Source organism: Bombina bombina, chromosome 1 (assembly GCF_027579735.1).
Source record: "Bombina bombina isolate aBomBom1 chromosome 1, aBomBom1.pri, whole genome shotgun sequence".
In the NCBI taxonomy this organism is placed as follows: Eukaryota; Metazoa; Chordata; class Amphibia; order Anura; family Bombinatoridae; genus Bombina; species Bombina bombina.
The window spans coordinates 392,371,226-392,398,186 of record NC_069499.1 but is presented as its reverse complement, the minus strand read 5'-3'; the positions used below and the strand labels follow the sequence as shown (position 1 = coordinate 392,398,186).

The 26,961-nt window shown below is 42.4% G+C and overlaps 1 protein-coding gene across 1 annotated transcript in view; it reads right to left on the bottom strand.

Moving 5' to 3' along the window:
• KIF5C (kinesin family member 5C) overlaps nucleotides 1-26,961 on the bottom strand; it is a 350,079-nt gene that overhangs the window by 88,641 nt on the left and 234,477 nt on the right. The window contains exons 18-19 of the mRNA XM_053698287.1: nucleotides 14,814-14,890; nucleotides 1,348-1,457 (exon numbers count right to left, since the gene is read on the bottom strand). Coding sequence (XP_053554262.1) covers nucleotides 1,348-1,457; nucleotides 14,814-14,890 — 187 coding nt within the window. The remainder of the gene's footprint in view (nucleotides 1-1,347; nucleotides 1,458-14,813; nucleotides 14,891-26,961) is intronic.

Sequence of the window (26,961 nt, the reverse complement as noted above, 5' to 3'; positions counted from 1 at the left end):
GTGTCAGAGAGTCCCAGTTTTGCAAACAATAGGTATTTCTAGACAAGAGTAGGCATGCTGCTGAAAGGGATGGTGATAAGACTTTATTATGTATGTTTGCTTCTTTTATTATTTTAGGAAAAATATATACAGTACTTTATACTCCTCAGCAATGGGAAATCATGTCAATCAAGTGACATATTGGCCTTGAAAGGTAAATCCCAATAATTAGTTTTAGAGGCAGCATTTGGCTCCCAGTGACACAGCCCCAGCACAACAGCTTAGGCTGGAAAATGAAAGGGGGTATATGTCCCCAGCACAAAACATAATATAATGCAAGTGTGCTACTACACCTGTAAAAAATGATGCATGATAAAGGGCATCACTGTCCATAAATTAATTATCAATACAAATGCATATATCATCAGCCTAAACCTAATGCCTATGTACATAGGTGCATAAATAGGTGAGGGACATTATCTCTCAAACAGTTATGAGAGACTTCAGTGCTGCACAGGTACCAAAAATACACACTACACTGCTTCAGATACATACAGACAAGCTTCCATGTTACAGTAGGTGAAACTGCTATTCCTGCATAAAAATGTAAGTACTGGCACCCTTCATGAAACTGAGCAAAAGTGAAGCTAAAAAATTAAACATCAATAAGTCATACTTTGGTCTTAAATATAAATAAATTAATAATAAATTATTAAACACAAAATATATTATTGTACAATCACAAAAGTATATAATATAAAATGTTTGGAGGGGAAAGGTGGACACACCACAAAGGTAATTAAACATGGTACCAAGCAGAAAGGGCACTTACACTATCTAATAATGTGAAACTTTGGATTTTTGTTCTTCCTCTTTAAAAAGGGAGCTACATTTAACTAATATTTTTCAGATATTAGTCACTAGTCTATGCATTAATGCTAAGAGCTGACTTCATCTATTGAAGAACCTTTTTTGACATCAACAGTGATCTTAATATTTCTAGTTTTTTTTTTATTGTTTATTTGTAATTCTTGGAAAAAAAGAATAAATGTTGGAATTAAAAAGTAAAGAAAAAGATCCAATGCATTTACAAATGCTATTGTGAAGCTTATATTTTAAATTTATAGGGGACAAAACACGAGATAGAAAAGGAACATTTCCTTTTTAACTGATTCACTAAATCGGGTTTGTGCACGAGTACAATGCTTTTTGCGTGCGTTTGGTTTAGCGTGCAAGCAAAAACTTTTTACTTTTAATACGAGCGCTACCAAACGTGCACAAAAACCTTACTTCTAGAGCAGTTAATGCACGGGCTAAGTGTTTTAAAAGGAAAAACAAATAGGTTGATCTCCAAATGCCCAAACTTACTCTTTCAGTTCATCAATTATCTTCTGTTTCTCTTCAATTTCATCACGCAACCTGGACAGTTGCTTCTGATGAGCCTCTCTGTGACCCTCCATTTGTTGCTCCAAGGTTTTCTTATTTAGAATGAAAACATAACATATTACTACAAATAACTATAAATATTAGACTAATGTTAGTATACAGTTAATTCAGCATCAAGTAAATACAAAGAATATATGTATAAAAATTATTGCAAATGTAAATTAGGGGAAAGTGGTAGGGAAACTTTTTATTCAGTACTGACCTAGTAATGATTTGAGAGGAAACAAATTGCAACAGAAATGATTTAAAAGGTAGTTACTACAGGTAGAAAACCCTTTATCCAAACTGCCTGGGACCAGAAAAGGTTTTGATTTTTGGACCAAGTGTAAACAAAAATATCTTGTGTTATTTAAGCAATATTTACGTCATAATACAGCTTATAAGTGTAAGCTAGTTTTATATTTTTTTTTAATACTTTTGAATTTGTAGTACTAGTAGTAATGTAATCAGAAAGGTAAAATCTGTTTTAAATAAATATAGACTATTTGTATTTTAGAAAACAAAAACAAAACAAAGACATATGCAGAGAAGATTGTGACTTACAGGCAAGGAGAAATAGTGATTTTTTTTATCATTTTAATTTAAAAAAAAACAAACCATTAATTAAAAAGTTTGGATTTCAGAATAAGTTTTCATTTTGGAATTCTGGATTTGTGGATTTGTATCTGTAATAATTTGTTAGCAAACCAATTGTGAGTTTAAAATATAAAATTGTATGTAAAGTGATAATACTTTTTAAACATACATTTGAAATAAAAATGCAAATTTATTTAATTATGAAGGTAGATCATTAAGTCCTAATTGTCATTGGGAAGCTGTATGTTTAAATTACTACAGTGAAAGTATATTGTTATGAATTCTGCACACTTAAAGGGACATGAAACACAATTTTTTTCTTTTGTGATTCAGATAGAGAATACAATTTTAAACATCCCAATTTACTTATATGAATTAATTTGCTTCAATTATCAGATATCCTTAGTTGAAGAAATAGCACATGGGTGAGCCAATCACACGAGGCATCTATGTGCTGCCACCAATCTGTAGCTTCTGGGCCAATTTAGATATTAATTTCAACAAAGAATATCAAGAGAATCAAGCAAATTAGATGATAGATGTAAATTGGAACATTGTTGCAAATTGCATGCTCTTTCTACATCATGAAAGAAAAAAGTTGAGTTTCATATCCCTTTAAAATAATGTACATTTCAGGCATATAACATGGAGTAAATGGAATAAAGTGAATGGAATATAAAAATGGAGTAAATGGAATAAAGTGAATATTGAGCAGTCATTAAATACTTGATTAAACAATTTAACTCCAACAGAAAAGCTGTAACGATATGAGTGATACATTATGAGAGTATGTTCTATATTACTGCACACACAAAAATAGTAGATAGGGGGTTTAAGATGGGAAGAGATTCATGTGAAAAAGGAGTAAATTTATGACCCTGATGATCAATAATCAATATGCAAAGTGGGTTAGTCCACAGAGGTGTCATATGGCACAGTATAGTAAATGTTAGTGGTTGTTTTAGACATAAGGAAATTGTCAGTGCAATGGATACACTGAAAATTGACTGCAAATCACAAGAAAGCGTCAGATAGTGAGTTCACAAAAACTTTTGAGAAGAATTCAAAACTTGGCAATATATATGAGATTAGTCACTATGGATTGGTCATGGATACACCATTTTGATCCTGAGACAAAAAGCACATATTTGATGATTGTCTTCCTGCAATGCAGAGAGACCACAACAGGTGACTACTATGGCAACTTGATAAGAAAATTGCACAAAGCATAAACAGGGATGAGACATTCATCAGATCTTGCCCTCAGTGACTATTACCTGTTCCCACATTTGAAGGATCACTTGGAAAGTATTTTGCCAGTAATGAAGGCATCTGATCATGAGTGATCATAAAAACATAAAATTATGCTTACCTGATCATTTTCTTTTCTTCAGATGGAAATAGACCACAGTTGCATTCATTACTTTTGGGAATTCAGAACCTGGCCACCAGGAGGAGGCAAAGACACCCCAGCCAAAGGCTTGAATACCTCTCCCACTTCCCCTATCCCCCAGTCATTCTGCCGAGGAACAAGGAACAGTAGAAGAAATACCAGGGTTAAAAGGTGCCAGAAGAATAAAAATAAGACACCGCACCGAAAAAAAAAAACACGGGCGGGGAGCTGTGGACTCTTTCCATCTGAAGAAAAGAAAATTATCAGGTAAGCATAATTTATGTTTTTCTTCATAAATGGAAAGAGTCCACAGCTGCATTCATTACTTTTGGGAAAACAATACCCAAGCCACAGAGGACACTAAAAGCAAAACGGGAGGGTACAAAAGGCAGCCAATTCTAAGGGCACCAGGCCTGCAACCCTACCCAAAAAACCCTGCTTCGTCTGAAGCCGAGAAAACTTGAAAAGGAAAGGCCCCCAAGGACACAGACCCGCAGATAGTCCATAAGCCTAGCTAGAGGCCGCAGACATAGACTCGACTGAGCCACCACGCCTCCAGGAGACACCGCCGCCCAGCAGTCGGTCCCCAACAACACACCCCTTACCAGAGAAAGGGATCAACTATCGAAAACACATGGGAGAAACATTAAGGCCTTCTCGAAAAGCCCATAAATAGGGTGCAACCAGTTCCAAAAGAAAAATTCGGAACCCGGAGCCCAAGCCATGCCCACAGAGACCTAAACCGGTCATAAGAACAAGGCCGGCAACGCCCAGACCACGGAACATACAGAAACCACAAGGTTAAAACCGGGAACCTGAAACCAAGAAGAAAAACCTTCTCCTAAGTACAGTGCAACTGCACCCTAAAAGACAACTGAAGACAGAGTCCACAAGTCACAAGCCAATTCAGAATATCGAAATATTTAGAGATCGAACACGTGCAGCAAACCCAAATAAGCGAACACCTGAGACAACACCACACGCCACAGTCATACCAGATTGACTCTGAAATATAATACTTGCAGGCAAGTAGGAGCAGCTGAAAAGAGATATCAACCCTATCGACAGACTGCTAAACATCCACTAACAGTGGGCACATCACAGGCTATCCAAAAGCCGTCAGTCCTCTCAAATAACTTGAATTTGGAAAAGCACAGAACCTCAAGGAGGCTCACCGGACCTCAAAGACCCGAGGACGACCTACAGATCGCAGAGCCTGCTCCACACCGGACCAGCCCAAGTGACATGCAGGTCTGAAAAACAGGGGAACAGAAAGGACCCCAATCACCAACCTTTAACAAACTTCTGCTTTGGAAAGCTAGCAGACACCAGAAGCATACTTCATATTAAAAAGCGGGAACTGTTGCCTGGGATCAAAACTTTTGAAACAGTGGAGCCCACCAACATATCCCTTTCCTAAGGAAGGACAGAATGGTATGAACTCGGCCACCCCAACAGAACTCGGGTGCGAACCCAAGAGCTCCTCCAAAAAGGTACTCCCCCACAGGAAATGTCCCTATGATTACCCAGCATAACAGACTGTCTTAACACAGAGATTCGAATCTCCACAGATGGAACAGAACAAGCCCCAGATGAGCAAATTGCTCACCCTTACATGATAAACACACCTGTTCTAATCTCCTGCACACAGGACAGGACAACAACTCTCCAGAGAGAGGGAAAAAAACCCTTCTATAAGAAGGACAAACAACCCCCCCCCCCCCGAAAGGGAAGGGCACATATAACAACAGCGCACATGTTCACAAGACATGAGCCATAGTCTGAAAATCATCCAGACGTCCTGACGAACACAGAAAAACTCCCCCTGAAGAGGAGAATACATCATTCAAAAGGACAAAGCAAGCCAAAAGGAATGAACCCGAAAGCGCCCAGAAACCTGGTCAAGCTGCTAGCAGGTTCAACTAGCCAGTCCTTAGGCCATAGCCTATGTTCCCTGGAAGAAACTGGATCGCCCCAAACCAGCCACAGGATCAAAAGTTTCCAGACATCCAGAAAGATCCCAAACCAAACTATAGGCCCGAGCCACAGAATTGTTTAAAACAAACAACATCCCAGGGAACACGAATACCCCGTCTGAAAATTCAGACCTCACAGGGAACACATCGGACTAACCCGAAGAACAGGAACAAGACTCACTCACAAATCTCAACCCAAAAGGAAGAGAACACCCCCTACAAGAGTCCACTCCAAAAAGGAGCTGGAGCATGACAGGGGCAAGCCAAGACTCTAGAGACCAAGGGAGAACCTTGAGGAACAAAGACACTCGAAGAGCGAGTAGAACAAAGTCAAGTCTCCATATCTCCTCAGAGTACGCAACCAGGTGACCACATCCAAGGAAAAAGAATGCAGAGCATCCCAAACCCCGGTATAACAAAATCCCTAAACGAAGCTCAAAAGAAAAAGAGACAACACGTCCCTGATAGGTAAACAATAAATTCCAGAAGAAGGAAAAACCACACGGCCCTCCCCATGAGGCGGTCAAAACCGCTAAGGGGAAATGGACAAGGCCCAGAAATCTCGACTCGAGGGAAAAGAACCTCAAAAGGAACAATTCCAATTCCAAGGAGCCCCTGAAAGGCAAGACCGTCATGGCCGGCAGCAAGGAGGCCCTGAGTCCTCCACCCTCCATCCCACGTGGGGAAGGAAGCACTCCCAATCCTGACGAAATGACGGAAAACAGAGTGTGTCGCAGCAGAACTTCACCGAGTCCCAGTCGACCAGCTAGAGAGGCTAACAAGGACTAAACCAATCCCCCCCGCCTCGCGGGCCCTCAGAAGATGCTTATCTGAACTTGTAAAAGTAAAACAAGGAATAACACAAATAATAATGTAAAATACTCGGCACCTCAAACGGACCAGCCAGGCAGAAAAGGCACCACTTGACTGAAATAGGCCGCAATACAGAAGGGTCCGAACCCCATCAGGACCAGCCTGAAACTCAGGGTCGATACTGTCAAGGCCGCAAACAGTCATCCCCAGGAATGGAAAATAAACATAGGACTAACATGTCATCACAATAAATAACCTTCCGTAGAAGTAAACTGAGCAATTTAAAAGTCGTGAGTATCGATTCCAGAAAAATTCCCAAAGGAAAAACATAAACATGAGCTCAAAGAAAAAAATCATCCAAACCGGATTAAAATAAAAGCTAAGGCAACCCGTAGGTTATTGCCCAAGAAAAGACATACCAGCAGGACCAGGATCATGTTCTATCAGCTCAGGACTGGAAAGGATACTTGATAAACAAGGCTATAAGAAGATTATTCCATCCTCCTATTAGCTAATTCTGCAAGCCGGTCGAAGTAGAAGACTGAGAATTCCCGTATCCATTAAAGATGAGATCCTCCAACAACGCCAGAATGTGCCGCAAAAGGACACGAAGGTGCGCCAGTCTATAATGAAAGGCACAACATTCCTTCGTCGGAGCAGAAGACAACCCCGACCCTGAAGGTTGACCCCCTGAGGCCTCAGGGACAGTCATTCCCCCGGAGAGCTGAGCAGGTCATCCCATGACTGAAAAGCCCCAGTCAACAGAACACGTACAATATCTTAAACACACCTCTGGTAGTTGCAGATGCGCCAGTGCCATAACAATGGACATGCAAAAACGGCCATTACCTCCAGGGGGGGGAACAAGCCACCTTCCAGAGAAGGATAAGCAAAATCTGGGTTACCTGCATGTGTAGTAAGAGTTGGTGGTAGGGAACTCGCCACTCGGGGAATTGAATCCTCAGAGACGGATGGCGCAGCTGCCCCATGATTCCCCAATCCCGAGGAATTGAGCACTCTAAACCGGCATTCTAAACATAACTGAAGGGCATGTATCACCCGGGCCAATTCGTATTCCTCACGAGAAACAGAACATTCGTCTCTACAATATCAGAGTCTTCCATAACTGGGATATTTAATACAAAAAAACGGACCAAATAAGAAAACTGTAAACGGCACCTGACACCCACAATGGCTGGGGCACTCACCACCTCTTAGGACCCTGACACCAATGGACCAGAAATTTTCCGTCGCCACATTGTCAGGAATGTGGAAATGGAGAGCCAAAACGTGATTTGACACTTCTCTGCCAACCTCCTGGGACGAAAACCAAAGAATGACTGGGGGATAGGGGAAGTTAGAGAGGTATTTAAACCTTTGGCTGGGGTGTATTTGCCTCCTCCTGGTGGCCAGGTTCTGAACTCCCAAAAGTAATGAATGCAGCTGTGGACTCTTTCCATTTATAAAGAAACTGCTACATCATCGTTTACAGAAATGTACTGAGCTGAAGTGGTACTCTCTTGAAAAAAAAAAAATATTTAATGGGTCAAAGTGTTTTCTTCCTATGACAGCATTAGAACTTATTGATCAAGACTGGCACATTACATTATATTTTTTACTCAGTACAGTAGCAGCATTCATTAATGTGATTAGTCTTCAGGATGAAGGTTAAGGACAAAGTTAAAGATTTAATAAGCATCTTGTAAATACAATATGTTTCTGCTGTTGTGCTACAGAATAACATATCAACCACCTCAAATCTTTTTAAAATAAATTAATATCTTGTATGTTTGCTGCAGTTGTTTTCAACTACCAAATTCCATCCACCATCAAGTCTAGCAAAGGTCATTGTGACAATAGTAAGTGTTTTAGTTTGAAGGTGTTATCTAATCATGCCAATTAGGGAAATAAAAGTAGCAGGGTTAGCAGTATGTATTTCCAGCTCTGAGAATTAGAAAGTCCACATTTTTCAGAGCCAAATTATATGATGAGAGGGCAAAATAAATAATAATAGTATAGTGCAAAGTTCTTTTACTATGCATAACTAAACATTTTATATTAAAATCTCAAGTGTTTACTGCCCCTTTAAATGACTCCAGAAGCTTTAAGAAATCATCCTATATGCAAGAAGATGGCATTGCTTTTATCTGGTGATAACACATATGTAACCAGTGATGTAAGCTCTTTGTGCTGGCACCATACTGGAAATGAGACTAGCTCATTTTGTGTGACTGGTATCTTGTATCATTTGTGTACTGAAATATCTCAAATAATTCCTGAATATATCCCAAAATATTTCTTTAATGATACAGACAGAACATGTGATTTTAAACAACTTTCAAATTTGCTTCTATTATCTAAATTGCTACATTTGCATGGTATCCTTAGCTAAAAAGCATATCTAGGTAGGCTCAGGAGCAGCAATGCATTACTGGGAACTAGCTGCTGATTGGTGGCTGCACAAAAATGCCTCATTTCATTAGTCCACCAGATGTCTTCAGATAGATCTCAGTAGCGCATAGCTGCTACTTCAAAAAGAATACCAAGAAAAACATAAATTATGCTTACCTGATAATTTTCTTTTCTTCTGACGGGAAGAGTCCACAGCTGCATTAATTACTTTTGGGAATTCAGAACCTGGCCACCAGGAGGAGGCAAAGACACCCCAGCCAAAGGCTTAAATACTTCCCCCACTTCCCTCATCCCCCAGTCATTCTGCCAACAGAACAAGGAACAGTAGGAGAAATATCAGGGTGAAAAAGGTGCCAGAAGAACAAAAATTTACTGCCGCCTCATAGATAAAACGTGGGCGGGGAGCTGTGGAATCTTCCCATCAGAAGAAAAGAAAATTATCAGGTAAGCATAATTTATGTTTTTCCTTCATTACTTTTGGGAAAACAATACCCAAGCTATAGAGGACACTGAATTCAAACAAAGGGTGGGTACAAAAAGGCGGCCCCATCGAAAGGCACCACAGCCTGAAATTACCCAACACAAACTATAAACGACAAAAGGGAAAAAAAACAGAAGCCCAGGTAACTGCTCATCAGTTACACAACCTGCAAAGCCGAGCTAAGCACAAAAGCCTCTGAGGAGCCAGCCCTGCGGCTCTCAACTCCCACAAAACATACCCCTGACCTAAAAGGACAAGAACCTCTATCTACCCCCGGGAGGGAGAATAGAGGACCCAATAAAAAATCCAAAGGACCATCCAACAATGGAAGAAAGAGAACTCAAAAATCTGTGGATACAACAACTTAAAGTCTACAAGGAAGCCTTAGATGCCCCAGAAGGCAAGTAGGAACCCGTCAGAGAAACCTCAACTCAAACCTCCGGAAGATATCAATCTCCCATGAGAGTAAGGAACCCTGCTACCTTCAAAGGGACACGCGGGAAATCCAAACCCTAAGGTTAAACTGAAGCGCCTATGCCGATTCCAGGCAAGAGACATAGTCCTAAGTCAGAGTCCTGGAGAAACTGGACCGATCAAAAGATCTAACCTTTTGAGGAACCCATAAGCTGCCTCCTATGGTTAGGAGAGCACCCAAGACAGAGTCTTCCACCATATAAAGTCCTTAGACATAGTGTACCAGCAACAGCCTCAAAACCCAAAAGTCTGGGGAAAAAAAACCGGTAGCATTGGATCGTAAGATAATCCTTTGTAGACAGGCTTGACTACCTGATCTACACGCCGGTGTAGATAAATTAAGCCCATTTTCTTGACCCCAAAAAAGGCGAAGGTCTGTATCTGACCCCGGACCTCTCCGCAAGCCCAAAAGGCTAGATCTGCTACAAAGTCGAAGGATAGCACCTGAGAGTCTAAAGACCACGGTATTACAATGGGCAGTTCTTAGATTGAGGAGACAACATATCTCCAGAGATCCTTACAGGATCAGTCACCCGGAAATCCCTGTAACAGGAATAACAATGGGAGCCTCGCAGCTCCTGGCAACAAAGACAGGGTGATCCACCCCTTTGTGCTCCAAGTACTAGAGCAAGTGAGAAGCTGAGAAAAGGAAGGACATGCCCACATTTCCAGACACAGATGAACCAACCCAAAACGGGAAGAAAAGGAGTCTCCCCCACCACAAAAAGTAATGCAACTAGGCCACAAGAGACAACATCCGGAAGACACCGAAAGTGAAAAAGCAAATCGTTCACCACCCGGTATACCTTCAGATCTCCAAACTCTAAAGGAAAACTATGGTTCCGAGTCCAAAGGGACCTCTAGAAACCATGATAATGTCTTTTAAAAAAGTCGGTCAAGTATTCAAAGCAATTGCAAGGAAAAGCCAACTTGGATTGGAGCACACAACCCTCTTTCCAGAAGTGTTGGGTCTAAGCACTAGGTCCCATACTTCGCAGTAGGATCCGAGCCCGGGGCCCGCATCAATAGGCCAAAGTGACATCCAGAATCTGACAGGATAATCAGCACCACGTGGGTGACATGAATCCAAGGAACAGCAGCCAGCACCCGACCAGTACCTGCCTGGTACAAGGACACTCCAGAACTGTCCAAGGTCCAAGAAAATTCAACCCGAAGGTTCGATAATATGTACTAGAAACATAACTATGTTCTTAACAAAAAGTGCGCAACTTCCGAGAAAGTGCCCACGCTACCACAAAATTGCAAGTATCAGTTCCAGAGAAAGAACGTTCCCAAAACGGAAATTATATCAGACATGAGCTTATTAAAACAAATCAAACACATCCTAACCGGATCAAAATAAAAGTAAGGCAGCACCTGCGGGTGAACACCCAAGGAAGATGGGCATGCTAACCGGACGAGCCGATCAGAGGCCCCATTCTCCCAAGCTCAGAACTGGAACCGCTACATAAAAGAAAGAAAAAATGGAGACGTCAAGGAGCTTGGTTTCATCCCTAAACGTCTAACCCAGCTTGCCATCCGGCACAGAAGGCCGAGGATCTCTCTGCCCACTAGGACTGGAATCCTCCAGCACTGCCAAAACATGCCTTAGTAGAACACGAAGACGCGCCAGCCTATAACGGTTGACGGCCCCAATGTTGGGGCCCCTAAAGCCTCAGAGACCATCGCTTCCCCAGAAGTCCAAACTGAATCAGACGATCTCATGCCCGACGGGCCCTGGTTGACAGAACACAGACAGTACCTTAAAAATATTTCACTTGGGAGATACTAATGAGCCAGCGCCATAGATATGGTCATGCGGAACCGTGCCGTTAACTCTGGAGGAAACAAGCCGCCTTCCGGAGAAGGAGTAATGGCCATAGGGACACCTGTTTGCATAGCAAAAAAATGTTCTGGGGCACGCGCCTCACAGGACATGGAATCCTCTGGGGCGGATGGCTCAACGTACTCTAAGGTCCCTGATTCTGGAGAAGAGAATACTCTAGAACGGCAATCAGAACATAACTGATGGGCATGGATAACCCGGGCCATTTCATATTCTTCACAAGAAGCATTCTCCGAATCGGAGATATCCGTGTCTAAAAAAAAAACCAGAATCCTCCATAACTTTGGGATTGAAAAAATGGACAAACACTAAACGGTACCCTTTCTTTACACCCCCAATGATTGGGGCACTCACCACCTCCTGTGAACCAGAGAACTAACGAGCAGACTCTCTCCGTCATCACTCAAACAGAATATTGAAGTGCAATACAACGTAACCGCACCCGGTCACGAAGTGCACCGTGCAAGTCACAAAAAGGGTGCGCAAATCTATACTGATAAGGCCATTATGTTCTGAATAGCCATGAGCCCAAGTATTACTACACATTAGCAGACAGAATCAAATAACACACATGATTAAAGTCCCATGGAGAAACAAATGATGAGGTGCACCTAACAACCCGGGTGTCATAAAGGCTTTATTGTAGAATTCTTTAAAACATCCAAAATGTCAAAAAAGACAAAACAATATCAAATGGCAAATGTGAGCTGTTAGTGCTCCACTCCAAGGACTGTCTGCTGATGGGTTTCGGCTCCAAATGCCGTAATCGTAGCAAAACTACAATTACGGCATTTGGAGCCGAAACGCGTCAGAAGACAGTCCTTGGAGTGGAGTACTAACAGCTCACATTTGCCATTTGATATCATTTTGTCTTTTTTTACATTTTGGATGTTTTAAAGAATTCTACAATAAAGCCTATCTTTTATGACACCCGGGTCGTTAGGTGCACCTCATCATTTGTTTTTCCATGGATCTTTGAAACTGAGGTTTGCACTCTTGTACTTCGGATGTTCCATGCACCCAGTGGTCCCACCCACCTCACAAAGCAACCAATGGAATCAAGGAGGAAGTATTCAGCGACCTGAGAGGATTGATTACGTCACACGCCATTAGTAAGTGAGCCAGAGAGGGGAGCGGAGTCGACCACAGATCAGGAAGCATTGGTCTGGTTAACACCTGACTGATCATTATTCTTGGATGGTGGCAGTTTGATATCGCACCCTGTGGACAGGCCATTTACGTGAATTGAGGGCAAGTGTTACCCTCGGACCGGAACTTTGGTGGTGAGGTGAGTGGGACTGGGAGACCCATAGAACTTGTTAAAAGTCGCATTACAGTCACATATATAATTTTGTGTACTTTGTCAAGCATTGGTGCAATACTGATATTTATGGGTCATTGACTTAAAGGGACACTATACCCAAACATTTTCTTTCATGATTAAGGTAGAGAAAACAATTTTAAACAACATTCCAATTTACTTCTATTACCTAATTTGCTTCATTCTTTAGATATACTTTAATGAAGAAATAGCAATGCACACAGTGAACCAATCACAGGAGGCATCTATGTGCAGCTACCAATCAGCAGCTACTAAGCATATCTAGATATGCTTTTCAGCAAAGAATATCAAGAGAATGAAGCAAAATATATAATAGAAGTAAATTTGAAAGTTGTTTATAATTGTATGCTCTTTCTAAATCATGAAAGAAAAAATTTGGGTTTCATGTCCCTTTAAAGAGGACTACAGGTGCCGTCACATATTATTATGATTAAAGTCCTCCCTGTTCATGATTAAAGACCCCCCTCAAGAGATATTAACCCTTGATTCCATAAGATAAAGGAGTCCCACTGGGACTCTGACTTCTTTCGTTAACATTACATTCACATATCGACAAAAAATGAAACGATCTTATCGGAATCTGCGCCGTAGAACAGGAACACGGCCCTTCAAGTGTGACAGATAGTAGCCTCGCTTCTGACATGGACTTGAGTAAATAAAGGCAGGCAGCGAAACTCATCAACGCTGATTGCCAAGGAGCTGTTAATATGAGTCGGGATGGTTTCGCAGAAAGACTCTCCCTGCATCTCCGGACTCTAACCTTCATCCATGCTCTCACTTAGAGGCTGACAGGATTACTTAAAACTCCAGTCCCATTTCGAAGAGTACTACCCTCCATAAGAGATCTTCAGTCTTCTGACACTTCTCTGCCAACCTCCTGTGACGAAAGGCAAAGAATGGCTGGGGGATGAGAGAAGTGGGGGAGGTATTTAAGCCTTTGGCTGGGGTGCCTTTGCCTCCTCCTGCTGGCCAGGTTCTGATTTCCCAAAAGTAATGAATGCAGCTGTGGACTCTTCCCGTTTAAGAAGAAAATGAAGCAAATTGGATAAAAGAAGTAAAATGAAAAGTGGTTTAAAATCACATGCTATATTCGAATCATGAAAAATTTATTTGTAATATTAGTAACATTTAGGCCTGATTTTTCTATGCATGCAGACAGTATATACATTTTTTTTTGCTGCTTTATACTTGATTATAATGGTCTACATAGATCTTATTCAGCATTACTGTGCATTATATCCCCATATTTACTTTTTTTAAGGGAAATTTGGGTAGAAAGGTATTTGGAAAATACAGCTGCTTAGATCACATATATTTTCTTGTTTAGAATTCTTGCCATATAAATTAATAATATAATTAGCTTTTTTTTTTTTTTAAATCAGTTTAATAATTAAAAAACTTCTAATTAAAATAAAAGTTTCACAAACTACTGGGACTTAATAAAATAGAAGCTGAAAGCATTTTTCACAAAAAAATAAATGCCAAAACAAGGGGTCACAATCTAAAGTTAGAGGGTAGCTGATTCAGGAGACATTTGAGGAAGCATTTTTTCTTACAGAAAGGGTGGTGGATTCATGGAATAAACTTCCATTTGAGGTGGTAAACACAAAGACTGTAAAGGAATTTAAAAATGCCTGGGACATGCATAAGGCTATCCTAAGGAAAAAGTAACATGTAATATGGGTAGACTTGATGGGCCTTTTTGGTTCTTATCTACCGTCAAATTCTATGTTTCTATGTTACTGAGTTCTTCATCTTTATAAGATGGTTCTGTATTATGATAACCCTCTTGTTTCTGGTTTTAACCCTTTCCTGACTCATTTGTCTACATCGGGAAAAAATTCTGGCAACAAATAATGAAAATAAATTAATTGCTTCGTCAAGCTGTTATCACACATTTATGGTGAAAGAGAAAGCATATTTAATAAAAAAAATTTTTTTATTGTTACTGATCATCTTGTAGAAATTATATTAATCTAATAATATGAGAGGGCTAAATTTACCACAGTATATATCATATGTATTCGTTTTGTTTTAAACACAAGTCAGTATGAAGCCATGAACAAAAATTTTACCTTCATTTCCTCAGCATCCTGAAGTCTGGTCAAATGCTCCTTTTCTTTATCTTTAAAAGTAACTTCATGCATTTTTTCTGTTAAAATAAAAAGAATCATTAAAAAAATTACAACTCAAGGATTGCAAATCGAAATCTAACCAATATAGGGCTAGATTAAGAGTGGCGAGTTAGCTGTAGCGTGCGGGTGATATCTGTTTTTTCTGTCCATTTGCGTGAGTATTACAAGTTGAAAATAAACGTGTTATGAACTCACGTAAAGGTTAGGGGAAGAATAAAAAGTTGCATGCAACAAAACATAAATACATGTAAAAGTACAGTTACACTCATATAAACATTGTCTGATAAAAATTATTAAAAACAAATATTAAAAAGTTATAAGGGCTCAAAGATAGATGGTATAAGGTGTTTTTAAAAAAAACAAACAAATTATGCTTACCTGATAACTTTCTTTTCTTCAGATGGAAAGAGTCCACAGCTGTATTCATTACTTTTGGGAAATTCAGAACCTGGCCACCAGGAGGAGGCAAAGACAACACAGCCAAAGGCTTAAATACTCCTCCCTCTCCCCTCATCACCCAGTCATTCTGCAGAGGAACAAGGAACAGTAGAAGAAATATCAAAGTGAAAAGGTGCCAGAAGAACAAAAATTAGCTGTGGACTCTTTCCATCTGAAGAAAAGAAAATTATCAGGTAAGCATAATTTATGTTTTTCTTCATAAATAGGAGTCCACAGCTGCATTCATTACTTTTGGGAAAACAATACCCAAGCTATAGAGGACACTGAATGCAAAAATGGGAGGGAACAAGAGGCGGCCCATTCTGAGGGCACCAGGCCTGAAAACCCCTACCCAACAAAATCCTGCTTTGTCCGAAGCCGAGAACAACTTTAAAAAAAAAAGGAAAAGGCCCAAGGACACTGACTTGCAGATAGTCCACAAGCCTTGCTAGAGACCGCAGGAACTAGACTCGACTGAGTCAACAGCCTCCAAGAGACATCGTTGCCCAGCATTTGGTCTCCAAACAACACACCCCTTACAAAAGAAAGGGAACAAATTACCGTATTCTTCCACAAAGAAGAAAAGACATGGAGAAAACATGATTGTACTTGAAAAGCACGGCTAATCCCCCTTAAGGGACTCAAGGCACTGCTCATTTTATCAACCTCGAAAGGACGAAAGGCTGAGTAGACCTCGCCGGGGATCGAACTTGCAACCCTCGGTTTGCTCCAGTGCACCACAGTGCATTAGTATGCTGAGCTAGCTGTACAGCTAGCATAAGGAACTCCAGAAAAAAAAACCTAAAAAGGGCACAAACACAGAGCAAAAAAACAGAGAAACCGGGTCAGGCTAACAAAGACCCAACCAGTCTCATAGAAACAAGGGGAGGCAACGCCCAGACCCCAGAAATACAGAAACCAAAAAGGCCGGGAGTCTGAAACAGAGAGAGGATCTTCCCCTAACACAGTGCAACTCTAGAAAGCAACTGAAAACGAAGGTCCTCAAGTCGCAAAAAGGTAGCTCAGAATACCGAAATATTCAGAAACGAAACCTCGTGCAGCAAGCTCAGATAGGTCTGACGAACAACACCTGAAGCAAAAACACTGCACGCTGCAGTCATCTAAAAATGACTCTGAAACTTAAATACTTGCAGGGCAAATAGCAATCTGAAGGATCCTATCTTCAGCTGCTTTCTAAGTATCCACTAACCAGCGGATAACGTTGCAGGCTATCTAAGAGCCACCAGTCCTTTCCACAAATCTTTATAGAGAAAGGAGAAACCTCAAAGAGGCTTACCGTACCTCAAATGCTCCGAGGACTAAATAGCAGAGCAACATATCTCAGATCCTGCTCCAACACCGGACCAGCCCAAGCGACAGACATGTCCGATAGACAGAGGGGATAGAAATACTCCAACCACAAGCCCTCAGGGAATGGAAAGAAAAAAGGGGGACTCACCCACCCCAACAGAGCTCGGGTGCCAAGTCAATCCATTCCTCCAAAATAAGGCACTCCCAAGGAGAACCCCCTAGGACCTGGAACAGAACAAGCCACCTGATCCAACCTCCTACACACAGGGCAGGGCAATGACCCTCCAGAGAGAGGAAACCCCAGCTCATAAGAAACACACATTATCCCATCAAAAGGGAAGGGCACAGATAAGAACAGCGTACATGTCCACAAGACATGAAGCCATAATATGATCAAAACACGGACCAAATGAAAAATCATTCAGACACCACTGTTGACCCAACAGAGAAAAAACTCCCTAACAAAAGGAGCACACTCCGTCCGAAGGACAAGTCAGGCCTTAAAGTTTATAACTAGTACCCAAAGGGGGATAAGAACTCTGGCCTTCCTGCTTGCAAGCTCAATGAGCTAGCCCCTATGTCGCAGCATAGGGTCCCTGAAAAAACTGGGTCGTCCCAAACCAGTCCACAGGATAATAAGTCTCCAGACATCCAAGAAGGATTCAAGACCAGAACCCTGGACCCAGAATCGTCCTAGAACGAACGACACCCCCAGGGAACACAAGTTACCCCACCTGAAGCAATCAGACCTCACAGGGGATGATAACCGGGGAACCCGGAAAATGGGTACAGGACTCACTTGTAATTCCCAGCCCAAAGGGAAGAAAACACCCTTGGCCGGAGGTCAACAACCCCCCCCAACCAGGTGCTAGGCCGCGACAAAGGCACGCAATATCTCTAGAGTCCAAAAGGAAGACAGAGCCTCACGGCCTTCACTTCCTAATTAAGCACCAAAGCTGCCAGAAAAACCGGACGAAGTCCAGAAAGTCTCAACCCAAAGGAAGAGAACCTCTAAAAGGAACAAGTCCTAAAAGGACACTTCCAAACAGACCATGAAAGGCAAAATCGTAAGAACGGTGGTATGAAGAACGTAAATCCTCCAGGCCTCCAACCCACAACGGGAAGGAACACTCTAGTTACCGGAAAATTTGGAAACGACTGAGCATGTTCCCGCGGAACTCAACGGAGTCCCGGCCCACTAGATTGAAAAGCGAATGAGGACTGAACCAATACCCCATGCCCCTAAGCAACCACGGACCATCAAGTCCTCTCAGGATGCTAGTTGAAGCTTGTAAACAACACAAATCATATTGTGATCACTAGACGCCCTCACCAGACCAGTCGGACATAAAAAGGTGCCACGTGTCTGAACTAGGCCTCAAAGACAGAAGGATTTGTACCCAGTCAGGACCAGTCTGAACCAAAGGGCCCCAGCACTGTCAAGGTCACATAGAGTCTCCCCCGAGATGGAGGGATAAAGATCAGTCAGACAGAACATAGGACTAGTACGTCCTCACTCTTGTAAAAGTAAACAGTGCGACCACAAAATCGTGAGTATCAATTCCAGAGAAGAAAGTTCCCGTAGGAAACATCACACAACATGATGAGCTTTAGACCAAATAAAAATCATCCTCACCGGAGAAAAACAGAATTTATGCTTACCTGATAAATTACTTTCTCTTGTGATGTATCGAGTCCACGGATTCATCCTTTACTTGTGGAATATTCTCCTTCCCAACAGGAAGTGGCAAAGAGAGCACACAGCAGAGCTGTCCATATAGCTCCCCCTCTAGCTCCACCCCCCAGGTCATTCGACCGAAGGTTAGGAAGAAAAAGGAGAAACCATAGGGTGCAGTGGTGACTGTAGTTTAAACAAAAACACTACCTGACTTAATAGCCAGGGTGGGCCGTGGACTCGATACATCACAAGAGAAAGTAATTTATCAGGTAAGCATAAATTCTGTTTTCTCTTGTAAGATGTATCGAGTCCACGGATTCATCCTTTACTTGTGGGATACCAATACCAAAGCTTTAGGACACGGATGAAGGGAGGGAACAAGACAGGTACCTTAAACGGAAGGCACCACTGCTTGTAAAACCTTTCTCCCAAAGATAGCCTTCGAAAAAAGAAGCAAAAAGTATCGAATTTGTAAAATTTGGAAAAGGTATGCAGCGAAGACCTACCTTATCTGCATGGAAAACCAGGTAAGGTGAATCACACTGTAAAGCAGATAACTCCGATACTCTTCGAGCAGAAGAGATAGCTACCAAAAACAAAACTTTCCAAGATAAAAGCTTAATATCTATGGAATGTAAAGGTTCAAACGGAACCCCTTGCAGAACTGAAAGAACTAAATTCAGACTCCATGGCGGAGCCACAGGTCTATAAACAGGCTTGATTCTGACTAAAGCCTGACTAAATGTTTGAACATCTGGTACCTCTGCCAGACGTTTGTGGAAAAGAATAGACAAAGCAGATATCTGTCCTTTTAAGGAACTAGCTGACAATCCTTTCTCCAATCCTTCTTGGAGAAAAGACAATATCCTGGGAATCCTAATCTTACTCCATGAGTAACCTTTGAATTCACACCAAAAAATATATTTTCGCCAAATCTTATCGTAAATTTTCCTGGTGACAGGCTTTCTAGCCTGAATCAGGGTATCAATAACCAACTCAGAGAAACCACGCTTTGATAGAATTAGGCGTTCAATCTCCAAGCAGTCAGACGCAGAGAAATTAGATTTGGATGCTTGAAAGGACCTTGTATTAGAAGGTCCTGCCTCACTGGTAGTGTCCATGGTGGGACAGATGACATGTCCACTAGGTCAGCATACCAGGTCCTGCGTGGCCACGCAGGCGCTATCAGAACCACTGAAGCCCTCTCCTGCTTGATTCTGGCAACCAGACGAGGGAGGAGAGGAAACGGTGGAAAAACATAGGCCAGATTGAAGGACCAAGGCGCTGCTAGAGCATCTATCAGCACCGCCTGGGGATCCCGGGACCTGGACCCGTAAAGAGGAAGTTTGGTGTTCTGACGGGACGCCATCACATCCAAATCTGGAGTGCCCCATAGCTGAGTCAGCTGGGCAAATACCTCCGGGTGGAGTTCCCACTCCCCCGGGTGAAAAGTCTGACGACTTAGAAAATCCGCCTCCCAGTTGTCTACTCCTGGGATGTGAATTGCTGAGAGATGGCAGGAGTGATCCTCCACCCACCTGATTATTTTGGTTACCTCCGTCATTGCTAGGGAACTCCTTGTCCCCCTTGATGATTGACGTAAGCTACAGACGTGATGTTGTCCGACTGAAATCTGATGAATTTGACCGCAGCTAGCTGAGGCCATGCCTGAAGCGCATTGAATATCGCCCTCAGTTCCAAAATGTTTATCGGGAGAAGAGCTTCTTCCCGAGACCATAAGCCCTGAGCTTTCAGGGAGTCCCAGACTGCACCCCAGCCCAACAAACTGGCGTCGGTCGTTACGATGATCCACTCTGGTCTGCGGAAACACATTCCCTGAGACAGGTGATCCTGAGACAACCACCAGAGAAGAGAATCTCTGGTCCCCTGGTCCAGCTGTATTTGAGGAGACATATCTGCATAATCCCCATTCCACTGTTTGAGCATGCATAGTTGCAGTGGTTTGAGGTGTATCCGTGAAAAAGGGACTATTTCCATTGCCGCTACCATTAGTCCGATTGTCTCCATGCACTGTGCTACAGATGGCCGAGGAATGGAATGAAGGACTCAGCAAGTGGTTAAGAGTTTTAACTTTCTGATCTCCGTCTGATAGACTCGGTAGATATGAAAATATTTCTGAGTTCCTAGGAAGGAAACTCTTGTGAGGGGGGAGAGAGAACTCTTTGATGTTCACCTTCCACCCGTGAGACCTCAGAAAGGCCAATACGATTTCCGTGTGAGACTTGGCTCTTTGGAAAGTAGACGCCTGAATTACGATGTCGTCTAGATAAGGCGCCACTGCTATGCCCCGCAGTCTTAGAACCGCCAGGAGGGACCCTAGCACCTTTGTGAAAATTCTGGGAGCAGTGGCCAACCCAAAAGGAAGAGCCACAAACTGGTAATGCTTGTCCAGAAAGACGAACCTTAGAAACTGGTGATGATCTTTGTGGATAGGAATGTGCAGATAGGCATCCTTTAGATCCACGGTGGTCATATATTTACCCTCCTGGATCATTGGTAAGATTGTCCGAATGGTCTCCATCTTGAATGATGGGAATTTGTTTAGAATTTTGAGATCCAGGATTGGTCTGAAAGTTCCTTCTTTCTTTGGAACCACAAACAGGTTTGAGTAAAAACCCAGCCCTTGTTCTGCAATTGGAACTGGGTGTATCACTCCCATTGTATGTAGGTCTTCTACACAGCGTAAGAACGCCTCTTTCTTTGTCTGGTCTGAAGACAGACGAGAAATGTGGAACCTTCCCCTTGGAGGGGAGTCCTTGAATTCTATAAGATATCCCTGGGATACAATCTCTAAGGCCCAGGGATCGTGTACATCTCTTGCCCAGGCCTGAGCGAAGAAAGAGTCTGCCCCCTACTAGATCCGGTCCCGGATCTGGGGCTAATCCATCATGCTGTCTTGGAGGCAGCTGCAGGCTTCTTGGCCTGTTTACCCTTGTTCCAGCCCTGGTAAGGTTTCCAGGCTGTCCTGGGTTGTGCAGCGTTACCCTCTTGCTTTGCAGCAGGGGAGGATGAAGCGAGACCGCTCCTGAAATTCCGAAAGGAACAAAAATTATTTTGTTTGTTCTTTGTCTTGAAGGACTTGTCCTGGGGGAGAGCATGGCCTTTTCCCCCAGTGATTTCTGAAATAATCTCTTTCAATTCAGGCCCGAAGAGGGTCTTTCCTTTGAAAGGGATGTTCAATAGTTTTGACGACACATCTGCCGACCAGGACTTTAGCCATAGCGCCCTGCGCGCTAAAATGGCGAAACCTGAATTCTTTGCCGCTAGCTTAGCTAGTTGGAAAGCGGCATCTGTGATAAAAGAATTAGCCAGCTTAAGAGCCTTAATTGTGTCCATAATATCCTCATATGAGGTCTCCGTCTGGAGCGCGTCTTCCAGCGCCTCGAACCAGAAAGCAGCTGCAGTGGTTACAGGAACAATGCATGCAATAGGTTGGAGAAGAAAACCTTGTTGAACAAAAATTTTCTTAAGTAAACCCTCTAATTTTTTATCCATAGCGTCTTTAAAAGCGCAACTGTCTTCAATTGGTATAGTTGTGCGTTTAGCAAGTGAAGAAACAGCCCCCTCCACCTTAGGGACCGTCTGCCACGAGTCCCGCATGGGGTTAGATATGGGGAACATTTTCTTAAAAACAGGAGGGGGAACAAAGGGAATACCTGGTCTATCCCACTCCCTAGTAACTATATCCGCAATCCTCTTAGGGACCGGGAACACATCAGTGTAAACAGGAACTTCTAGGTACTTGTCCATTTTACACAATTTCTCTGGAACCACCATAGGGTCGCAGTCATCCAGAGTAACTAATACCTCCCTGAGCAATAAGCGGAGGTGTTCTAGTTTAAATTTAAAAGCCAAAGTATCTGAATCTGTCTGAGGAGAAACCTTTCCTGAATCGGAAATTTCTCCCTCAGACAGCACATCCCTCGCCCCCACTTCAGAGTGTTGTGAGGGTATATTGGATACGGCTACTAAAGCGTCAGAATGCTCATTATCTGTTCTTAAAACAGAGCTATCACTCTTTGCAGGTAACACGGGCAGTTTAGATAAAAACACTGAGAGGGTATTATTCATAACTGCCGCCAAGTCTTGCAAGGTAAAAGAGTTAGACGCACTAGAGGTGCTAGGCGTCGCTTGAGCGGGCATAACTGGTTGTGACACTTGGGGAGAGGTTGACGGGTTAACCTTGTTACCTTCTGTCTGAGAATCATCTTGGGCCACATTTTTAAGTGCAACAATATGTTCTTTAAAGTGTATAGACATATCAGTACAAGTGGGACACATTCTGAGAGGGGGTTCCACCATGGCTTCTAAACACATTGAACAAGGATTTTCCTTGGTGTCAGACATGTTTAACAGACTAGTAGTAATACAAACAGGCTTGGAAAACACTTTAATCAAGTAAAAACATACTTTGAAAAAAACGTTACTGTGCCTTTAAGAGATAAAAAAGGCATACAATTTTGCAAAACAGTGAAAAAATGCAGCAAACTTTTCGAAATTTTTACAGTATGTACCTAAACATTAGTAAGATTGCACCACTAGCAACAAAAACGATTAACCCCTTAATGCCCAAACCGGATCGACAGTAGCCAAAAAAACGGTTAAAGAATCTTCAGCACCTTGCCACAGCTCTGCTGGGGCACTACCTGCCCTTAGGAACCAGATTTGTGGGGAAAAAGCTTCTTATAGGCCCTCAAACTGCAGCAGGACCCTCCATGTGAAACAGCCTGAACTTCTAGCCAAAATAACTGCGCATCTGAGGCGCGAAATTAGGCCCCTCCCACCTCACGCCGGTGCTTGTGAGGCCTAAAGAAACACTCCCAAGTGTTTTAATAATAGCCATGTGGGTAACAACCCCTGAAAGAAACCCAAAGGAACCTTCAAAGTGTCTCAAAAAACGATATTTTCAATAAAAACCGTTTGTCCTGAAGTAGTGTCAACCAGCATAAACTAGCCCTGTTATGTAAGCTTGAAATTCCATACTTAGTCTCTGAATACAGCTTACCCTTCCCTCATGGGGATATAAACAGTCTTTTCTAGCATTATCACAGTCTTGTCTAGAAATAAATGACTGAACATACCTCATTGCAGCCTAACCTGCAAACCGTTCCCCCCAACTGAAGTTCTCTTGTACTCCTCAGTCCTGTGTGGGAACAGCAGTGGATTTTAGTTACAACATGCTAAAATCATCTTCCTCCCTGCAGAAATCTTCATCTCCCTTCTGCTAGAGAGTAAATAGTACACACCGGTACCATTTAAAATAACAAACTCTTGCTTGTAGAAAATAAAAACTACAATTCTAACACCACATTCACTTTACCCTTCTGATTGCTTAGAGCCGGCAAAGAGAATGACTGGGGGGTGGAGCTAGAGGGGCAGCTATATGGACAGCTCTGCTGTGTGCTCTCTTTGCCACTTCGTGTTGGGAAGGAGAATATCCCACAAGTAAAGGATGAATCCGTGGACTCGATACATCTTACAAGAGAAAATAAAAGATAAGGCAACCCATAGGTTATCGCCCAGGAAGAACAGACAGACCCGCAGGACCAGCCCAACAGGGGTCCGAGACTTCCAAGCTCAGAACTGGAAAAGGATACACAAAAAACAAAGACTATAAGATTACTTCATCCCCTTATGTCTATGCAAGCAAGCCAGTCGAAGAGTAAGACTGAGAATCCCCAGACCCATTAAGAGTGGGATCCTCCAGCAAGGCCAAAACGTGCCTCAGAAGAACACGAAGACGCAACAGTCTATAACGAAAGGCGCAAAATACCTTCGCCGGGACAAAAGAAAACACCGGCCCTCGAAGGTTGACCACCCTGAGGCCTCAGGGGCAGTCGCTCCCTCGGAGGGCTGAACTGGACCAGGCGATCCTACACCTGATGAGCCCCGGTTAACGGAACACGGACAATATTGTAAGCACACTCCCGGGAGGTGCAGATGCGCCAGCACCATAGAAATGGCCATGCGGAACCGTGTCATAACCTCCGGTGGAAACAGGCCACACTCCATAGAAGGATAAGTAGCGTTTGGGTTACCTGCATGCGTAGTAAGAGCTGGTGGCAAGGAACTCGCCTCGTGAGAAATAGAATCCCCATAGGCGGATGGGCTCAGTGGGCACCCGATTCCCCGATCCTGAGGAACAGAGCACTCTAAAACGGCATTCAAAACATAACTGATGGGCATGTATCACCCGGGCCAATTCATATTCTTCGCAAGAAGTAGAGTCTGAATCAGAGACATCCGTCTCCACAAAAATCAGAATCCTCCATAACTGGGATATTGAATAAAAAATGGACAAATAAGAAAAATCTAAACGGCACCTTACACCCCCAACGGCTGGGGCACTCACCATCTCCAGGGAACCAGACATCAGCGAACCAGGATTTCGCCGTCGCCAGGAATGCGGAAATGGAGAGCCAAAATGTGGCCACGCCTGGTCACAAGGTAAACCATGCAGTCCATGCAAAAGCCCGTCCAACCATAAAGGCTGCGTCACTAGACATAGGCCGTTATGTTTCAAAATAGCCATGAACCGAAGCAACACTACACAGTAGCAGACAGAATCCCATAAACATGTTTATAAACCCCCTGTTCAATAACCCCCCTCAGGAGATATTAACCCTTGATTCCATGATACAAAAAGTAGTCTCACTGAGACCCTATGTTAAAGTTATCCCCAAAAGGTTGTAGCCCCTCGCGGATAAACAGTTGTTATTACAATACATCCATGATGAAAGTAAAATGAAACGATCTTACCGGAATCTACGCCGGGGAACAGGAACACGGCCCTTCAAGTGTGACAGATAGTAGCGTCGCTTCTGCCATGGACTCGAGAGAAAAGCAGGCAGTGAAACTCAACGCTGATTGCTTGTGGAGCTGTTAATAGGAGTCGGGATGGTTTTGCAGAAAGACTCTCCCTGCATCTCCGGACTCTAACTTTCACCCATGCTCTCATTGAGAGGCTGACAGGACTACTTAAAACTCGAGTCCCATGTCGAAGAGTACTACCCTCCATAAGAGACTATCGAAAACTTCTGACACTTCCCTGCCAACCTCCTGGGACGAAAGGCAAAGAATGACTGGGGGATAAGGGGAGTGGGAGGAGTATTTAAGCCTTTGGCTGGGGTGTCTTTGCCTCCTCCTGGTGGCCAGGTTCTGATTTTCCCAAATGTAATGAATGCAGATGTGGACTCATTCCATTTATGAAGAAAACGAGCTGCAAAGGGCTTTAACATATATATGCATACATAGACATGTCTAAATATGTGTCTGTATGTATAGATGTGTATACAGATTTATTTATGTGTGTATATATGTATTTACATACATATATACACATAAACACAAATACATATGTAGACACACACACACACATATATGTGTGTGTGTGTGTGTGTGTGTGGGTGGGTGTACGCATTGGAGCCCTTTGCAGTCAAATATCTGAAAACATGAAAATCAATTTTTATTCAATTTTAATATTTAATAATGGTTTTAACTATGTATGTACTGTAAACATATATATATATATATATATATATATATATATATATATATATATATATATATATACTGTATATAATAAAATATATATTTTACCAAAAAATCATCAGAAGAATATGTTCTATTTATTCTTAAAAAAATATTTCAGTATATATCTATGTGAAGAACAGTCGAATGTTAAATATTCATATTTCAAGTCGGGTTTTAGCGCTCTTGAATAAGTGCGGTTAGGTTAGCGTGCGAGTATGGGTGGTGTTTTGTTTTTTTTGCAGTTTTCACACTCCATTGAAGTCTATAGAATATGTTCAACTTTTTTCATGCGCCGGTGTTTTACATTTTTGAGTTCTCAGTATTTATATTTTTACAATATTGTGTTGCGCAATCGTGTTTTACATATATACATATACAGTATACATATCTATCTATACTATAATCGTGTTTGTAATGCCTCCGACGTCGTCGGCAGTTGCGCAAGGAATGTTGGCAGCGCGAGGCAGCCAACAGAATGTTGGCTGCGCACGCAGCCAAAATAATTCACCTGGATGCAGCTTCCAAAATTGTCAAGGTGGTGAAAGAATCCACCCTGCCATTTTCGGAATCCACCGGGATACAGCGAAGGCAAACGGAGCATTACAAAAAAAAACAAAAAAACACCCGCAATAAGTATTAAAAAAAACAAAATAAACCTAACCGCATGCAATAAGTATTAAAAAAAAAAATAACCGCCTGCAATAAGTATTAAAAAATAAACCTAAACGCCCGCAATAAGTATTTTTTTTAAAAAAAAACGTACTAAGTATTAAGAAAAAAACCAAAACCCCAACTATCTAATAAAATTATTAACCCCTAAATCTGCGGAGCGGAGGTCCTTAGCGGTCTTCTCTGAAGTGGTGATCCTCGGCGGCAGTCATCAGCGGCGGTGATCCTCGGCGAAAGCGAGGAGGTTCCTCTTCATTTGATCATCCGCCGCACACTGAAGATTGCATTCAAGATACCCCATATTTATTGGGGTACCTTGAACTCCTATTGGCTGAAATTTTCAAAATCAGCCAATAGGATGAGAGCTACTGAAATCTTATTGGCTGATTTGAACAGCCAATAGGATTTCAGTAGCTCTAATCCTATTGGCTGTTTTGA